General features: G+C 43.7%; 1 protein-coding gene across 1 annotated transcript in view; it reads right to left on the bottom strand.

Annotated features, from left to right (window-relative positions):
- Nucleotides 1-6,035: 6,035 nt before the first annotated feature.
- The window catches only part of LOC310857017 (MAP/microtubule affinity-regulating kinase 4-like), a gene marked incomplete at its 3' end in the record, with an annotated part of 45,959 nt that continues 33,541 nt past the window's right edge, over nt 6,036-18,453 (bottom strand). Inside the window, 7 exon segments of the mRNA XM_083762614.1 lie at nt 6,036-6,416; nt 6,794-6,798; nt 6,801-6,842; nt 10,916-10,998; nt 12,663-12,950; nt 13,820-13,917; nt 15,850-16,061. Of these exon segments, the coding sequence (XP_083618740.1) occupies nt 6,036-6,416; nt 6,794-6,798; nt 6,801-6,842; nt 10,916-10,998; nt 12,663-12,950; nt 13,820-13,917; nt 15,850-16,061 (1,109 nt within the window).

The following is an 18,453-nucleotide window of genomic DNA, read 5'->3' as shown; positions in this document are numbered from 1 at the left end:
GGCGTCAAGCCCATGGTGGAGATGGAGAAGAAGCTGGAGAAGGGCGAGGCCATCGACAGCATGATTCCTTCCCAGAAGTAAAAGAGAGGGAGACATTGTTTTGTTTTTCTATTCAAAACCATCCATCTTGGAATCGTCGAGCCAACTGACTGGCGTGCAGAGGAGAAACGCCACTCAACCTAGAGACTCTCTTACACTCTGCTCACCTGCTTTTTCTTCCTTCCAACGTTTTTCCTTCTCTCATTGATTCTTCTTCTTTTTTTCCATTTCTTTTCCTCCATTTCCATCATATTGTTCCACGTTTCTCCTTCTTTTTGGTCGGTAACATCCTGGGATAACAGCCTCCACTGAGTCAGGTTTACCCTGGCAACATGTGGCATCTCACGTTTGGTTGTAAACTGTTAATTATTGTTGTTGGTAGACTTCAATACAAATAAAAATAACATCAGCATGAAACAGCCATACAAACAGACCTCCGTCTTTTCTTTTGTAACAGTTATTACAGACAATGCTCTTTAAATTCAGCAGTGGTGGAAAAAGTACTCAATTGTTTTACTTAGCCTAAGTAAAAGTAGGCCTACCTACTGCAATTTAGAAGTAGGCTACTTCGTTTCAAGTAAAAGTACGGAATTGAAAATGTACTGTAAACTTCCAGTTCCTTCCCTGACAAAGTGCACCTTAATTTTAAACTCATAAGTAGTCCATATATTGTAATGCTTTCAGAGATGCATGTATACACACAATCATTTTTTATATAATTTCCAGTTAGCACTGCACTACTACACCACAAACCACACAAGAAATGAAGGAAAATGCCAACATCTGTGAATTTTTATTAATCATCATCAGCTCCATGTTCTCCTCATACACCACCACAACCACTCAATCTCACTTTTTAAGCTTAATTTATGTCCCATCGTATGACTGTGTCGCGTGGCAAAAATAACTTCAACAAGCGACAAAGTCATACCATGTAGAATACATTAGGCGGTATACAGTTTGTTTCTGAGGGGCAGCAGAGTCAAAGAGTAGCTATAGAAGACCTGAACAGAATTATATAATTAATATAATATATTATATTAATATACAGGTCAAACTGTGTGTGGTGGACCCTCATCAGTCTCATTTAGTCCTTTTGCATATTACATCAACATGGTTCCAAAACAAAACTCTGCTCCAGTGCAACAGCATCACATGCTGAGCTGCCTGGCGTCGTAATATACTGCAACCAACAACCACCATTTAACCACTTTAAAACTCTCTATACTTAAAAGTTAATACTTATTGACCGCAGGGTCGACTCGGCTCTGTACTTTGATTGCTTTTCACCCCCCCCCCCCTTCTTCTACACCAAATATCTTCTTCTTCACCAAAAATGGCTGATCTGAAAGCTCACAACGAAAGTGTGTTGTGAGTATAGGGATGTCCCGATACACATTTTTCGTTCCCAATCCGATCCCAAATACCACCATTTCTGTGTTAGCCAATACCGATACCAGAGAATAATATTTATAATAAAAAAATAAAAGTACTTATTTTATCTTGTGTTGTTAATAGCAGACTCCTCAAATGAACCTTGAACCTTGATTTACCTGCCATAATGTCAACCCCTTAGCCCACCCCTTTGTCGGATCGGTGGTTAGATACTTTTTTCCGATACAGACACAGTATCGGGACATCTCTAGTTGTGAGCTTTGTAGATGTTTCAGTAAATGATGTTCCAGCCAAGGTTCAAGTGGTTAAACTGGACCAAAAGGTGTGTCTCTGAATAGAAGAGACCCACTGTACCAGCACACACTGAACAATCTGTCCTTCATTTGAACAGTTTTAGTACAATACAGCCTACCTAGAGACAACGTCTGTCTGTCTGTCTGTCTGTCCATTCATTCTTCATATGTATACTTCCCCTCCCCATTCCAGTCTTCACTGAGATGTTTAATAGTGACCAGCCAGATGCTCATTTTGCATTCAGAATTCATGTAAACCTAAACATTTCTATGGCTTGAATGCAAACCCAGGGCTTTCAACAACCTTCCAGGGGAGTTCAGTTTATCAGAACGGATATCAATTTGAAACAAACTGGTATATATTGGGTATTATAGCGAACCATTCATATAAATTCACAATGTATTTCCCAATATTACGTTTCATTTTTTTTCATTTGCTTGACCAGAACTGATATTGTTATTACTTAAGTTGTTGGCATAATTTATTATGACATTATCTGGACATATGTTTGAGGAACTCACAGAGGCCTACTTCAATTAACTATTTAAACATGTTGTTCCTCTGGCAGAGGGATGGAGTGAAATCCCTGGATTTCACATAAGCCCTGCCAACTTGTACTCACGAGCACAGGGAAAGCTGGCGCTACATTCAGCACCATTTCTTTGTATTAATATTCATAATTATCAAAAAACTGCACTGTAAAATCCCGAGTGTTAATTTAACTTAATATCGCACCCTTGTTTAAACCAATTTTGTACGGGAACCCCTTTTGGTGTTTTAAAAGCATTATGTCATGCTTTAGCTGTTGAAAAATAGCAGATCTACAAGCTCGTAGATCTGCTATTTTTGAAAAATCTTGAAAATGTGTAGAATATATATTCTTTCAGAGAAAGTTGTTCCAGGGGGGTCCCTGGAACAACATATTTTCAGATGGGCGTCGGCGGACGATTCCATATAATTTCTGGGGGGTCCTCGACATGAAATGACCACTGACATAGAAACATGAGGCTTTTCAAGAAAACTGTCAGGATTTAGAAGACTTTTTTCCTTTTTTTTTAATCGGCGTCAGGTCTAACTGGGTTAATAGGTGTACATCTTTTAGACTCTCTTGAGTTAATTTAGCATTCAGGATTTTGAAGTGTGAGTATCTGTATTTCACAAAGATTCCACTCCTTGGTGGGCATAATTTTTCATTATTCCCGCCTAAAACCCAAACTCTGAAGACATGCAAGGATTGCAAGTTGGTATTGTTCTCCATTGTCGTTGACAGAAACTGCTTTAAACTAGAATTACTTCCCTTGCTCTAGCTATAAATAAACCTTGAGCTCTAAGATATATACTATATTCATATATTTTATATACAGTCATAAAAATGACTGATATAAATCCATTTTTTAATGATATTATTCTAAAAAATAAATAAAGTACCTGTGCAAATATCCACAAATTGAAGTGTTTTCACATTTAAGACATTGGCGCCCTCCAGTGGCTAGTTCGGGGGAGTTGCCTATACTAGGCACACTGGAGGGAGCTGATTCAAGTCAAAGCAAAGTGCATTGAGGTCTATATTACCTAATGCTATTATACACCACAATGAGAAACGTCCAGGGAGAGGACAAGGACAGAGACTCCGGGCGTCCATTGCCCTGCGGAAAGAGGACAGGTCAAAACTTGTCAGCTCTATTGGGGCTCTTTGCGTTGCGTGTCATGACTCATGAAAACATCCCAGACCAAAACTGGACAGAGGACACCTCAAGAGATGATGTGGGTCTACGACGTGACTGTGAGGGGTGACTGCATGGGAGGGAGCATTCCCTCCGTTAAAAACAACAGAAAAACAGGATCTCAAACAAATACAAAGAGTTGAAAAAGCCAAAGGTTCGTTCTCCGTGAAGCTCAATCCCAAAATTGGAAAAGGGATGTCTAGTGTTAAATACAACGTGATAGACAGCTAATTGGCGACTACTAGTCCCTGTTAAATGGATGTGAGTTGAGGATGGGGTGATTAATTAAAGCCTGATTTAAGCTTTGATGCCCAAAAACGTACCATGCAATGTGGCGTTCAATGAAAATAGCATATTCTTTATTTTCAGTTAAGAAATACGTGTTTCTTCTTTTGGTGAGTGGCATCATGTTTGTAAGACACTTTTGCCACTGAAGCATAAATCAGGCTTTTTAGGAGGTTCCAATGGAGGGGGTTGGAGGGGGGGCAGATCACCATGAGCAAAACCACAACTGAGATACTATTAACGGTAAATCATCAGCCAAACAACATGGTGTCTGTAGCCACCATAATACATATCACAGTACACTATTCACTAGAAACTGGGGCATAGGGTGGAGCAGAAAGTGTAGAATGTGTGTACGCGCGTGTGTGTGCGCGTGCGTGTGTGCGCGCGTGCGTGTGAGAAAGTACAATTGTGATCTGACAGACTACCCTCTCTCTGTAAGTGATCCACAATGTGGTGCTCACTATAAAAAAAGTCAGATCACATGATGGTGGCACAGATTAGAATTTCATTGCACTGAAAATAATAAGACTTGTTATTATTCCATTTAGGTTTAGCATGGCTGTGACATCCATCCTACCGCGTTCGTGTTTTGGCATAATTATCCTCATTGAATTCAAGGTGAACGTTCCACAATGAAATGCTATCTATTGTAGGTTTGAACATCAAAGTAAAGTCGAGACACCCTCATGTCTACCATCTTACAAGCTTTGAGGCTTGGCTTTCTGTAAAGGATAGGTTTTGCTTGGGACAAAAAAATAAACATATATATGCAACTGTTTTATGGCTCAAAAGAGGAAAGGAGAACTATGATGAGAACTTGGTTTCGTGGGTCATCGAAATGCCTTGAAAGTGACATGTATGTTTGATTGACAATGGGTTTACAAACGTATAATACACCAGCCAAGCAGAGTAATCAAGAGTTTCTCTGAAAGGATATGATAAGATGTCTTTCAAAGTCCATTTCCAGCATGTTAAAAGTGACTTTCAAATCATATAATCCACCATGATTCCATGAATCATGACATAATCCATGAATGAATCACTTTTTCCTATTGGTGGCACTGGAATTTGAAATGAAAACCTGAATATTTATCGTACTAAAATGTTATTTGTTCTGGACTGTATGTGTCAATACGTTTGCTAACCGTGGGGCATGTTTTCTCAATGAACGTGGTTGATATTATCTCCACATCACAGTTCCTGCATGCTGGTCCTGTGCAGTAAATGTGAGATAATGCAATGTGAGCGCAGAGCGAGTTGAATCCCCATTTAGGTTGCACAGGTCGTCACTGACGCCCTCGTGAGTCAGAGACGAGTTCTGATTGGCTGTTTCAAAGCTCTGTCAACCCTGGGATCCACTGGAAATAATTCCAACACAGCCTACACACTATGTACACATGAATCAGAACGCAGCAAAAGAAAAAGCCTCTGGGATTGCTCGTCTGATCACTGAGTTGGACCGTGGTACCTACATGTTGTGCATATTGTTCACAGGTTGCTGAAGAGGACAGAGTGGATAATCACTCCGTTGGCATCGGTGTCACCGCGGGCAGAGGGATATGAGCTTCGTGTATGTTGTCGTGTGACACACAGGAAACAAGAATGGGATGTGGCTTTGTCGACGATCGCACAGAATCACAATGTTTTCTGTCGAGTGGTGAAAGGTGGCGTTGAGGTGCTTGAAAAACAACGTCGATGAGAGCAATAAATATCAAAATAAAAGAGTCATTATGGCTAGATTAGCGATAAAAAATATTAAGCTGGACTCTCTCTGATCCAGGTCCAGTGTGTTGGGCAGAGTTGCTCAGTAGAGAAGTTGGGTGAGGACACGACCTTGGGTTGTAGGAGAGTGCTTCAGTCTGTGTGTCATCAGGGGTGAGAGGTGTGTGTGTGTGTGTGTGTGTGTGTGTGTGTGCACGGGGGGGGGGGGGGGATCATCATATCTGACCGCCTTGTAAGAGACAGGAGGAGAAGTCTTTTCTCTCGGGTCCAGCCCCTGGCTCCTTCTCTTCTTCTTTTATTTTTTACCCTCAATGTTATTTCGCCCCGCTCCTCTCTCACACACACACACACACACACACACACACAAACACACACACACACACACACACACACACACACACACACACACACACACACACACACACACACACACACAAACACACACACACACACACACACACACACACACACACACACACACACACACACACGCACAACACGCACGCACGCACGCACAAACACGCACAAACACGCACACATGAACGCACACGCAAGTACGCACCCTCCTTTTTTTCAAAGTTCAAGGTCCTTGGAGATTTGGGTGGCGATGTCCCGAAAAGGTAGCGGCGCCCCCCAGAGTCGCGTGTAGCGCACTCCGTTAGAAGTCTCAGAGGAGGTGCCCGTGGAGAGGTGGCACACCTCGGCCTGGAAAGCCACGCGGCCCGGCCCGGCTACCCCGTGGGTGCAGGAGAGCAGGAAGGGCCCGCCGTGGTGGACCTGGCAGCCACAGCCCAGCGCCGCCGCCCGCAGAGCTACGACCACCTCCGCAGGGTCCCGCCGCCGCCGACTGCCCCTCAGATCCCAGCCACGTCCGATGGCCCGGGGCTCGGGCGCTTCTTGATGCCCAGGTAAATGGCCACTGTGTATGGAGGAAGAAGAAAGGTATACGATATCCTGAATATTATAAGACCACGGCGACACATGCGGTGGTTTGCTATAGAACTATAGTCCATAAATTAACCACGTTCAATCTTTTTGACTTTTTTTGTCCATTATAGGCAACATGATTCTTCCAAAATTTCAAAATTGTGGATGAATGTCAAAATGTTTAACTGAAATATGTTGAGATACCAAAAAATGTGCAACAATAGCAGATGCACACTGCGTCGCAATGTATTCGTGTAACACATGTTGTGAGTTTGTACGTACAGTTGATGGGCTCTTTTTCACCGGCACAACACCACTGTTTACGACAGCAACATATAAATGAATCATTGTGAAGGATGACCGGGTTACAACAACCCCTTCGGTTACACTGTCGTCCAGAACACTGACCTTGTGACCGCAAATCGGCTGATTCCCTCAGGTTCATTTGTGACCCTGTACGAGAGACAGGCAGAAGATATAGGACTAGAGACCAGTGGACAGTTCAGGAGATATAGGGCTAGACCAGTGGTGGCAAGTAACTAAGTACTTACTTAGTAGAAATGTCCAATTTACTCCTACTCCTTTGATTAGAAAACATACATTAACCACTTCAACCTTGTAGATCTTTTACTTTTACTTTTAGTACTTTAAGTACATTTTGATGCCGATACTTTTGTACTTTTACTCAAGTACATTTTCAATTCCGTACTTTTACTTGTGACGGAGTGGTTCTAAATGGCAGTTTTGGTACTTTTACTTAGGTAAAACAATTGAGTATACTTTTTCCACCTCTGGGCTAGACTATAGAGCGTCGCAGTCGCCCCCTTTCAGAACGACGAGTGGCCCAGGAAATGAAATGCAATGCATTCTGACCATACATTGACACGAAACAAGACAGGAACGCCCAAAAACGTCACAGCCGGTTTTTTAACAAGACAGGAACGCCCAAAAACATCACATCCGGTTTTTTACCCTGGGCAGAATTTTCTATGGCTGCCAATGCAACTTTTTCCAATCCTTAATCACATACGGACAAACATCCATGCCGATAATATCTAACTTGCGGAGGTAACGTGCCTTGTCCGCGGGCAACAGATCTTTCAACGTATGGCATTGCAAATACGTTTGATAATCGCTACTCTGCGCAATATCGTTTTGAAAATGCCGCAAATTGCATTGCAGTGAACGAGAGCAAATCACAAATCACAAATCTTACCCCGGGGGGTGGGCGGAGCCGCGGAGTCGCAGCTGACGCCCCTCCCTCCGCTCTGATGACGCGTTGTTATGTCAATGTATAGGATTTTCTTTAAGTATTTATTTAAAGACGGTTACGCCGCGGACAAAGCCAACTCGGATCGTGACAAATCATGACAATGAACACAATATTTTGGGCCGATCAAATAATTTATAAGAAGAAAAACAAAACAAATAGTGTTGTCTCCTGCCTTTATTTTCTTCTTTCTAATGATTTGATCGGCCCAAAATATTGTGTTCATTGTCATGATTTGTCATGATCCGAGTTGGCTTTGTCCGCGGCGTAACCGTCTATAAATAAATACTTTAAGAAAATCCTATGGTCAGAATGCATTGCATTTCATTTCCTGGGATACTCGTCGTTCTGAAACGGGGAGGGACTGCGACGCTCTATAGTGGACAGTTTAGAAGCAACCTGCAAACAAACACACCGTGCACTGTCTGGCCTCACTCACACTAGCATGCATCAATGTTGTATGCTAGATGTAAGCAAGATGTAAGTGTCATGGCCGCCCCAATGCATTTCCAATGGAAGTCACATGGTTCGATACAACATTTTGGTCTACAAGCTGTTGTATGGCTTTCGGCTGTGTTTCGACTGCCCCCCTCCCCCTCATACAACACAAATGTTGTGTCAAACCACGTGACTCCCATTGGAAATGCATTGTGGCAAGATGTATCACACCCTTTGTATACAACAAGCATACATCAATCTGTTGCGAAGGTGTGAGTGAGGCCTCTGTCTGCAACCAAGTGAAAACCACCAAACCATCGCAAACAAAATCCACAAGGCTCATATCAGAGGAGACGGAGAACATCAACATCACAGTCACAGAGTCAGAGCATATCCATTTTAACATGTGACCCCTCCACGGCTGAGGCCTGTCTGTCTGTCTGTCTGTCTGTGTTGGCTCGCTATCATTTCACAGCATGCGGATGTGTTAAAAGCTGCAATCCATAACTTTTTTTGTGTGTACCTTGTGTTAATGTGTTAATTCAATATAATATACTGTAAGTAACCAACACAAATTGGGTTGTATTTGGTCTCCCTGCTCTTCTGTTAACCCATTCAGAAAGGGAACCCCTTTTGGTGTTTTAAGCATTATGTTATGCTTTAGCTATTGAAAAATTGCAGATCTACAAGCTAATAATAGACCTGCAAGCTCGTAGCGTGGCACTCGGTGCCGCGCTACGAGCTTGCAGGTCTATTATTTTTGAAGAATCGTGAAAATGTGGCGCACATCTTTGAATATATTCTGTCAGAGTGAGTGTTTTTAACTCAAACCTTTGCTTCTGGGGGGGGGGGGTGGGTCCCTGGAACAACATATTTTCAGATGGGGGTCGGCGGCCAATTAAATATATTCTTGGGTGTCCTTGACGTGAAAATGTTTGAGAACGACTGATGTAAAAACATAGGGTTTTTCAGAAAACTCTCAGGATTTAGAAGTACATTTGTAGAATCGTGTCAAAATGGGTTAAAAACTGTTAAGACATTGAGACCCTGCAGGTCCGCTATTGGTTGAAGGTGTTGCATCATGAAGATCAAAGCGAAATATCTCTCCAGTCCAAACAGGCCCTCAGGTCTCAGCTGAGCAGTAGACATACATTATCTTATGGATTGCAGTAGACAACACATTATCTTATGGATTGCAGTAGACAATACATTATCTTATGGATTGCAGCAGCATTCATGCACATGTGCACCGCATTAAAGGAACAAAATGAGGCTTGAAACAACATGAGACAAATGAACAAATTTGAACAAAACGAAAACTCAACTTTAACAAAACATGACCCAACAAACCCACAAACAAACCCAAACTACTAAATTAAACAGAACACCCAAGTCTGACGTCAATATCGGTAGAGGGCGCTAAGTCCACGGGTTCATGTGCTTTTTATTTGCATTGTAATGGGATTTTTAGATCGCCTCATATATGAACTGTGTTTGAAAAATAAACATGTCATCCCGGGCCGTTTCACTCATATGGATATGAATAATCAACTGACTGAGAGAAAACGTTAATGTTACTGCTGCTGAATTAGTTACATCTTCGCTAGAAACAGACGACTCAAATATGAGTGACTTGACGGTCGTAAACGATACAGAGACACCTCCCCGACAATATCGCTGGGGCAGTTTGTTTATTTTTGGACCACAATGCTTATATGAGACGATTTTAAGATGAGCCCATGTTATTCTCCATAGAGAAATTACTTCCGTGAACCAGGGGATGAGCGAGTGACGTCAGGACTTCTAGGTGCTCTATTGTGAACACGACATTTGATCAGGTTTATATGCATAGGATGGTAAGGAAGGGGTCAAAGGGTATTTGATAGCCCTGGTCTCCATCCACTGAGGCACTGAGCCAAACAAAACTAGCCTACCAAACAGTGTTGATTTCGTTGACTAAAACTAAGACGAAAAATGTTCGCCGACTACCTTTTTTCACTGACGAAAACTAAATGGAAACTTAATGAAAACTAAGCTATGATGACTAAAACTAAGACTAAATACATTGACAATTTCGTCAACAAATAAAAACTAGACTAAAATGTTAGGAAGGGACTTGTGGACAAAATATCCAGTATAAGTCATTTTACACATTGTTTGAATGTTGAAAATAGCCGATCTACAAGCTTGTAGTGTAAAATCAGCCATTACGATGGCATCAAGGCCCGCCAAAACACATTTTAGTCGACTAAATCAACTGTAGATTTAGTCGACTAAAACTAGACTAATACTAAAACCTTTCAGGTGACTAAAATGTGACTAAAACTGAATGAAGTTTCATTCCAAAGACTATGACTAGACTAAAATAGAAATTTGCTGCCAAAAACAACACTAGCCTATCCACACTTTTCCTGGGCTGTGTGTGCTCCAGTTCCTGTTGATTTCATTGGATATAATTGGTCATCTGACCAGTTTCATTGGCTTTCATTGGATCAAATTGACAGGAACTGGAGCACACACAGCCCAGGAAAAGTGTGGATACCAAATGTGGTATTTCCCCAACCCTCCCCATGCTTGGAAGCAAAAAAGAGACGTAGGAAGGAGGAAGGCAGACAGACAGTGGACAGTGAATAGAGAACACAAACGAGTCATGCTGAACGATAATAATAAACTATTCGATAAATGCACATGGCATAGCAGCATATTCAGGCAGGCATGGCAGACAGGAATGATCTCATTCAGTATTTCCTATGAACAGGCAGACACGCAACGCAAACGCAAGGCCGACAGAGAGAAGCGAGAGACATGGGAAACTTACTAACTGTTTTGGATCCTTGTGGAAGAGTACAACCCGAGACTGATTTGTTTGAGCCCTGGCGCTTAGAAGGGTCAAGGTTGACCCTGACGACGCAATGGGAGGGAGTATAGGAGGAAGAGAAGCATGGAGAGAGAGAGAGAGAGAGGGGGGGGGGGGGGGGGGGGGGAGAAAAGTGGAGGGGGGAGAAAATACAATTGAATCGTAGGAGAGCGAGTGGTTGGAAAACAGGCACGGCAGGAGCTGATTGGCAAGGATGGGGTTTGATAAGATTAGGCATATTATGAGATTGTTATGACTGGAAGCTGTGGCGGGGGGGGGGGGGGGGGGGGCTCATAAAAGCTCTCGTATTGTGGTAGGCATTAAAGGCTGTACAGCCAGGATATACGCACGTTGAAATAGAACATGCGGTATACCATATGGTTAAATTTCATCTTTGATGTCCCCTCTGACATAGAGTGACGGAAACTTCACCCTTTTTGCAAAAAAGAAATAAATGTTAATGACGTTTAGAAGATTTAGAACACTTTCCTGGGGGGTCTTTATGTGTGTAATATGTGGTTTCAGATATTTTAGATTTTAGCAGTGAGCCCAGTGTCTCTGATGTCATGGACACTGAGCTCACTTACTTCCTGGAACTACATGTTGTCTCAGTAAGACAGCCCTCCCCCTATCCACAACGAGGAGCAGTGCACCAAAGCATTATAGGAATTGTAGTCCAGGAAGGAAGTGAGTCCAGTGTCCATGACATCAGAGACACTGGTCTCACTGCTAAAATCTAAAATATCTAAAACCACATATTACACATAAAGACCCCCCAGGAAAGTGTTCTAAATAAAACATCATTAACATTTAATCTTCTGCTCAGAAGCTCAATCAGTAGTACACAGAGAGCTATGAAGTGTCTGCTGCTTGGGGGGTGTAACACTGTAACTCAAATATAAAAGTAGCAAATATTGAAGAGATATTTCAAAAGAAAAAGTGAGCATTCAGAACATCATTTTTAAGTAGTGGTATTGGCAATAGAAATACTTTGTATAAGTTTGTACTGCTGCGCCCAAGCTATGCCTCATGTGACGACGTCCAGTTCATCCCAATTTGGGCGGGAACCCCATTTGGTGTTTTAAGCACTATGTTACTTTCTCATAAACAGTTGAGCTTGACCCTGGTTGTCTAATTGATCGTCATATTTTAACTTCATCATTGGATGATGTTGCATTTTCGCTGGATTGTCGCTGCACAATGGTGTCTAAATCTCGTTTCATTGTGAAAAATGTCCTGCACTTATTTATATTTTATTTTGGGGATTTCATTTGGAGGCAAGTTATGTGCAATATCCAGGAGGGGCTGAAATTCACGGATCTGGGCAGCTTGTAATAACGTAGCCCATGAATTTAAGTCCCTCGGTTCTACTAATGGGGTCATTGGAGATTCCAAAGAACTGTGTACAACACAGTCAGTGGACTCCTGCCTATTGATTACTGGTCTCTGATCTGGTTGCTTGCTAATGCTTGCTTGCTTGCTAATGCTAGCTTGCTTGCTGACTGGCTTGCTCACTGCTCTGTCTGAGTGGAGAAACAAATCTGAGCTCCCGTCAAACTGGGGTTTAAATAGGGCTGGCTTGATTGCAGGATGATTGTCTCCAGGTGGTGTCCACCTGCCAGGCAGGAGGCCCAGACACTGAAAACTGTCAGGATTTAGAAGACATTTATTTTCGTAGAACCTGTCCTCGGGGGGTTTTTATTCATACCTGCGTGTGAGTTTGGAGGTCAGTTTGGTGAAGAGGTTGGAGGTGGCCCGGCTGCGGACGTGAGGCAGCGGGCTGGCTTCGTGGTGGGACAGGGTGGGGGACGTGGGCGGCGCCGAGTACGTCGGCGGGACGCGGTCCCTCAGCTGGCCCCCGTGGAAGGTGCTGCGGACGGTGGAGCCCCGGGTGAGACGGCAGCGGTCCCCCGAGGTGGAGGACGAGGAGGAGGCCCCCGCCCCGGCCATGCTGAGCGTGGACGGAGAGGCCGCGGGCATGCGGTGGCTCAGGGCACTGTATGGAGAGAGAGAGAGAGAGAGAGAGAGAGAGACCACCACACCACATAAATCGGGGGGTCCCAGAGATAGAAATGCCATTAAATGGGGGGGTGGTGGGGGGGGGGGGGGGGGGGGGGCGTAGACTAACGCATGCATGTCAAACTGGGGGGGTCCTTGAAATGAACCCATTCTGACCTGAGATCAGATTAAAAAAATGTCTTCTACAACATGACAGTTTTCTGAAAAATCTATGTTTCTATGTCAGTCGTTCTTCGATTAAAAATAATAATAGCAGACCTACAAGCCTAATAGCAGACCTAATAGCAGACCTACAAGCTCCACCATTTGGACATGCATGACAATGTGCAGTGTGAAGAACAGGGAAATCATACTGTACATCATCGTCAAGTACAGACTAGAGCCACTCAAGCCCACACTGTTTCTTCAGGAACACTATTATCAGAGGAACGTCGCTAATGTTAGCTGGCCTATAAGGAATCAATATAGCCACATATTATACCAGTGGTTCTCAAAACTATGTCATGTCAAGGACCCCCAAATTGACACTCATTAGCCCGCAGACCCCCCATTAGAAAATATACCCCAGAAAGAGAAGGTTTTTTTTTACGGCTCCAACAGTGATTTTCAACCATTCTATTGTCAAGGACCCCCAGTTTGACATGCATTTACCCCCAATTTGACATTGTAAAATCTATGTTAATTTAACTCTGAGAGTGTACAACATTTTTTACACTTTTACACACAGACCCATAAGCGTCCATTTGGTTCCTACACTATCCTTTAGCTGGGGACCCCCCTGGAACCCCCTCAAGGACCCCTGGGGGGTCCCCCGGACCCCACTGTATTATATAGTATCCCCTCTACCTGTTCTCCTTGCCATTCTGCAGTAGCCTGTCCGTGCCAGAGCGGTCCGTGCACACGTATGTATTCCGTCGGGTCATGGCGCTTCCAGGGATGTTATTCTATAGAGGGGTCAAAGATCAAGACAAAGGTTAATTGAGACTGATATGCTGCTGGTAGGATGCATCATGGCGGCCTTCATCATGAGTCTGTACGTTAAGCCTGATTCATACTTAGTCCCGTGCCAAAAATAGCCGATCTACAACAATCTCACAAAGCGGTGTGTTGTGGTGAGCAGCTATTCACGGCAATATAAAGGTTCCTGATACCAAACTGCGCACCAGACCGGGCCTCTTGCTCGGCAGCACCGTCCGCGCCTGTGGAACAGCCTCCCGTGGAGTTCCAGACCCACAGGAACGCACCCAGGGTGCCGGCCCGATTCCAGCGAGCCGCCCCGTGTCCGAAACGGTTGAGAAATGACAGCTACCGTGTGGGGGTCCCTCTACTGTACCCTCTACTGTACTGTACTGTACTGTACTGTCACTGTACTGTACTGGCACACCCGAAATCACCATATATACAGTTAATATGTGCGTGTTTGTTAGGTTGCGCACAGGTGGTGAGAAACAACCATGCTGTTTTCGTGCTCATACCCAGGCACTAGGCAGCCAGCCACACACATAGTCACTTAAGGAAGTGGTTGCACCACTTAAAAATTATGTACAACGTTAAAGGGAAGCCAATGGATTTTGACAGAATATGGGGGAGCATTATTAATAATATACAAAATATTGAGGGGAGATCGACTACCATAAACTAACTGACTATGATGAACTTGTAGATTGATGAACTGATAAACTCAAGAAATGAATAAAACATGATCCTCTTGGTAGAGGGTGTCGATCTCCTCTTGTGATCCTCTTGTGACCCAGGCCTAAAACTGGCGTACAGGTGGGAAGGAAAAAGATGTCTAAAAGTATACTCGAAGTCTATCCTGAAGCTGTCTTTTTCTTTATACTTAATCTATTTTTGCTGTTGTGTATATTTATATTATGTACTCGTTATCTTTTGTTGTTGCAGTAATTATTGTTGTTATTATCCAATACCTTTTGTGTCCCAGGTATGCAGTGCACAAAGACGTGCAGATCTGTAGCAGATCTACAAGCTCTAAGCGTGTCGATTTACGCCACGTTTCGAGATGCGCTTTGAGCTTGTAGATCTGCTACCTTTGATCCTTTTGTGTGACGTGGTAGTATGGTCACATAGGGCATATGTATATATAATACACTCACTGTATATCATTTTTTGTGTCACATTATGCAACTTGTGTTTACAAAGCCTGTACAGAGCAGACTGAAATGCAAATTGGATTCATAATGTGAATCAAAATGACAAATTGGAATATATTATATATTCCAATCCAAAATGCAGAGAAATCACCTGTGTACAATTGATTGTCAACTAATATGTGGTGATGGTGTCAAAGCCATACCATACTGGGGGCGCCCGCTGGCCTAGTGGTCCAGGCGCATGCCTCATACTGTATAGGCTTTGGCCTGACAGCGTGTCATGTGTTCCAGTCCCGTTCATGACTACCTTTGCTACGTGTCTCTCACCTTTTCTCTCTCTCTCCTCCCATCGCAGAATATATTCAGCAGAAAATGGCTAAAAATGCATTTTCGGCCTATTCGGTTTCGGCCCTAATTAGGCAGAAAAATGTGTCACAGAATAGTGTAGGCAATTAATGCATTCAAAAGAGCTGAATAAATGTGTTATGGACCCATAATAGTGATTATTATTTAAGTAAAGTTTTGCCATAACCATTTATTTTGCCATAAACCAGGTAGCTTTAAGGTACAGCCATGACAGCAATGGTAGGAAAAAAAAATATATAATATTAATCATAATTCGCATATTCGGTTTTCGGGCCAACTGTTTCCTATATATTCGGTTTCTGCCAAGAATTTCCCTTTCGGTGGATCCCTACTATCAATAAAGGCCAAAAAATAAAAGAAGAAGCCACATACCATACTGTAGTTGTCCCTCTCTCTCACCGTGGTGGCAGTCATCTCTTTGCGGCGGTCAGGGATCTCGGACTTGTTGGGGTTGTTGGCGCTGCTGACCATGGGGCTGGAGGGAGGCAGGCTGTGGCTGCCCATCACACTGCAGCTGGCCTTACGGGACGGCATGCGCCCCTCCCTCAGCTCCCTGTCCCCCGTGCTGGTGGGGCTCCGCTTGGGGTGCATGACCGGCATGGAGGGGCCACCTTGGAGAGGAGGAAACACCAGACAGTATGGCCTTTTGTGGTTAGAGTGTCCGCCCTGAAACGGGGGGTGGGGGTTGGGGTTCGATGCCCGGGTTCATACCAAAGACTGTAAAAATGGGACCCAATGCCTCCCTGCTTAATTGGAACTCGGCATCAATGGGTTGGATTGGTTGCGGTCAAATCTACTAATCAAATGATTCCCGAGTGCGGCACGGCTGCGGCTCACCGCTCCAAGAGATGGGTCAAATGTGGAGAACAAATTTCACTGCGGTATAAACATGTGTGACAAATCGTACGACTTTGACTTTTGACTTGAAATGTTAGCATAATAAAGACCAGTGTAAAGCAGTGGTTCCCCAATCTTTTCATGCCAAGGAAAAGGAACCACCGCTCATCTGCTGAAAAACACTTTAGAGGGGTGCTGGAGCCACAAAAGGAATATGAGGGGGAAAAAAAGGGGAAGCTCCGCACACTGCCAAGGACCCCCCAAATTGACACTAATTAGCCCGTGGACACCCAATTGAAAAGATATGACAGGGCCCCCCCGACACCAGGAGGAGAGTTCACAACACCCCTGTCCTGGCCTCTCTCCACTGGCTGCCGGTCCGGTTCAGAATCCAGTTTAAAACCCTCCTGTTTGTGTACAAAGCCCTTAATGGGCTGGCCCTCTCCTACATCACCGACCTCCTATCCTATCCCCCCCTCTACCAGGACCCTCAGGTCAGCAGACAGGGGTCTCTTAGGGGTTCCGCACACAAAAAAAGGCTCAGGGGGAGACCGAGCCTTTGCTGTCGCAGCCCCCACACTGTGGAACAGCATTCCCCTCGCGGTTAGGTCTGCACCCTCCGTTGAGTCTTTTAAATCACAACTTAAAACATTTTTATATTCACAAGCCTTTGCATCACCGACATGATCTTGCACCTTTGTATTGTATTGTATTGTATTGTATTGTATTGTATTGTATTGTATTGTATTGTATTGTATTGTGCTTAGTGAAGCACTTTGGTACAATGAGAGTTGTTTTTAAATGTCCTATATAAATAAATAAATAAATTAGATTTGATTTGATTTGATAAGAGAAGATTTTTACGGCTCTAGCAGAGATTCTCAGCCCGTTTAATTTCAAGGACCCGAAGTTAGACATGCATTAGGCTACGGGCCCCCCATTTAATGGCATTTCTATCTCTGGGACCCCAAATTTACATTGTAAAATCTAATTTTATTTAACTCTGAGTGTGTACAAAATACAAATTTGGTTAAATTTGTTACACACCCATAAGGGTCCATTTGGTTCCTAATCTATCATTCAGCTGGGGAACTCTCTCAAGGGGTCCCCGGACCCCACTTTGGGAACCACTGGTGTAAAGTAACTACCGGTAAGTACATTTGAGGCATTTCCAATTTTCTGGACTTTTATTTCTACTCTACTATATCTCAGATGCAAATATACTTTTACACCAATATAATTATTTGAAAACTTCAGTTACTACTAGTAGGGCTTGTAAATTGCCTACAACCTCACGATAGACACGTAGGCCTATACCATATGGACAAAGCGTTCGCCGGGTCTGATATGGACGTATAATGAAGCCAGTCAGTCCTTGAATTGTAAATCGCCAACTTTCTAGATCTGTTTGGGCCCAGCCATTGGCTGGCCCAGACAACGAGGCGGGACTTCCCCCCTTCTTCTTAGTTGTCTCCACCAGGCCGAAGGCATGGGGGGAGAGTATGTTTTGCACTCCGTCCGTCCGTCCGTGTGTGTGTCCGTCCGTCCGTGTGTGTGTGTGTGTGTGTGTGTCCGTGAGCAGCTAATCTCGGCCACCGTTAACCCGGTCGATGCCACATTTTGCACACACACTCCCTGGATGCCAACGATGAACCTCTGCCCCAAACTTTCCAGAACGGCCTGTTATAGCGCCACCAGGAGGCCGCTTTGTGCAAAACAAGTTTTTGCACAGTACACCTACAGATTTTGTCCAAACATCACGCAAATTGGTACACAGTCTCTCTAGAGCCATTCAACAAAACCGGTCTTTCAGATTTCTCAGACTCCATCCTGATTTACTTTTGTTGCCCTTTTATCCAACCACCAGATGAAGGCAAGCTGCAATGTCCTACATTCCTATCCTGGTGGAGACCTGTGCCCAGAAGGGCACTTTTTCTAGTTGTTTTTTATTTTGACTCGAACGGGGGGTGGCTCCCGATCATAGACTGTAACGGTAGCCACGCCCCTCAGAACATACGCAACTTTATGATAATTTTTTTAATAAATGGGACCATAATTTTCCAAAAAGAATATTATGACATGAGAAATGAGACTTTAAACTAGTGACTGGAAGCAGAAAGTATTCATGACCATGTTTATTAAGGTAATACAGTCTAGGTGAAGTTG

Source organism: Protomyctophum parallelum, assembly GCF_964188405.1.
Source record: "Protomyctophum parallelum genome assembly, chromosome: 1".
NCBI lineage: Eukaryota > Metazoa > Chordata > Actinopteri > Myctophiformes > Myctophidae > Protomyctophum > Protomyctophum parallelum.
Note: the sequence above shows the minus strand (reverse complement) of the source record. Positions and strands in the feature narration are given on the sequence as shown.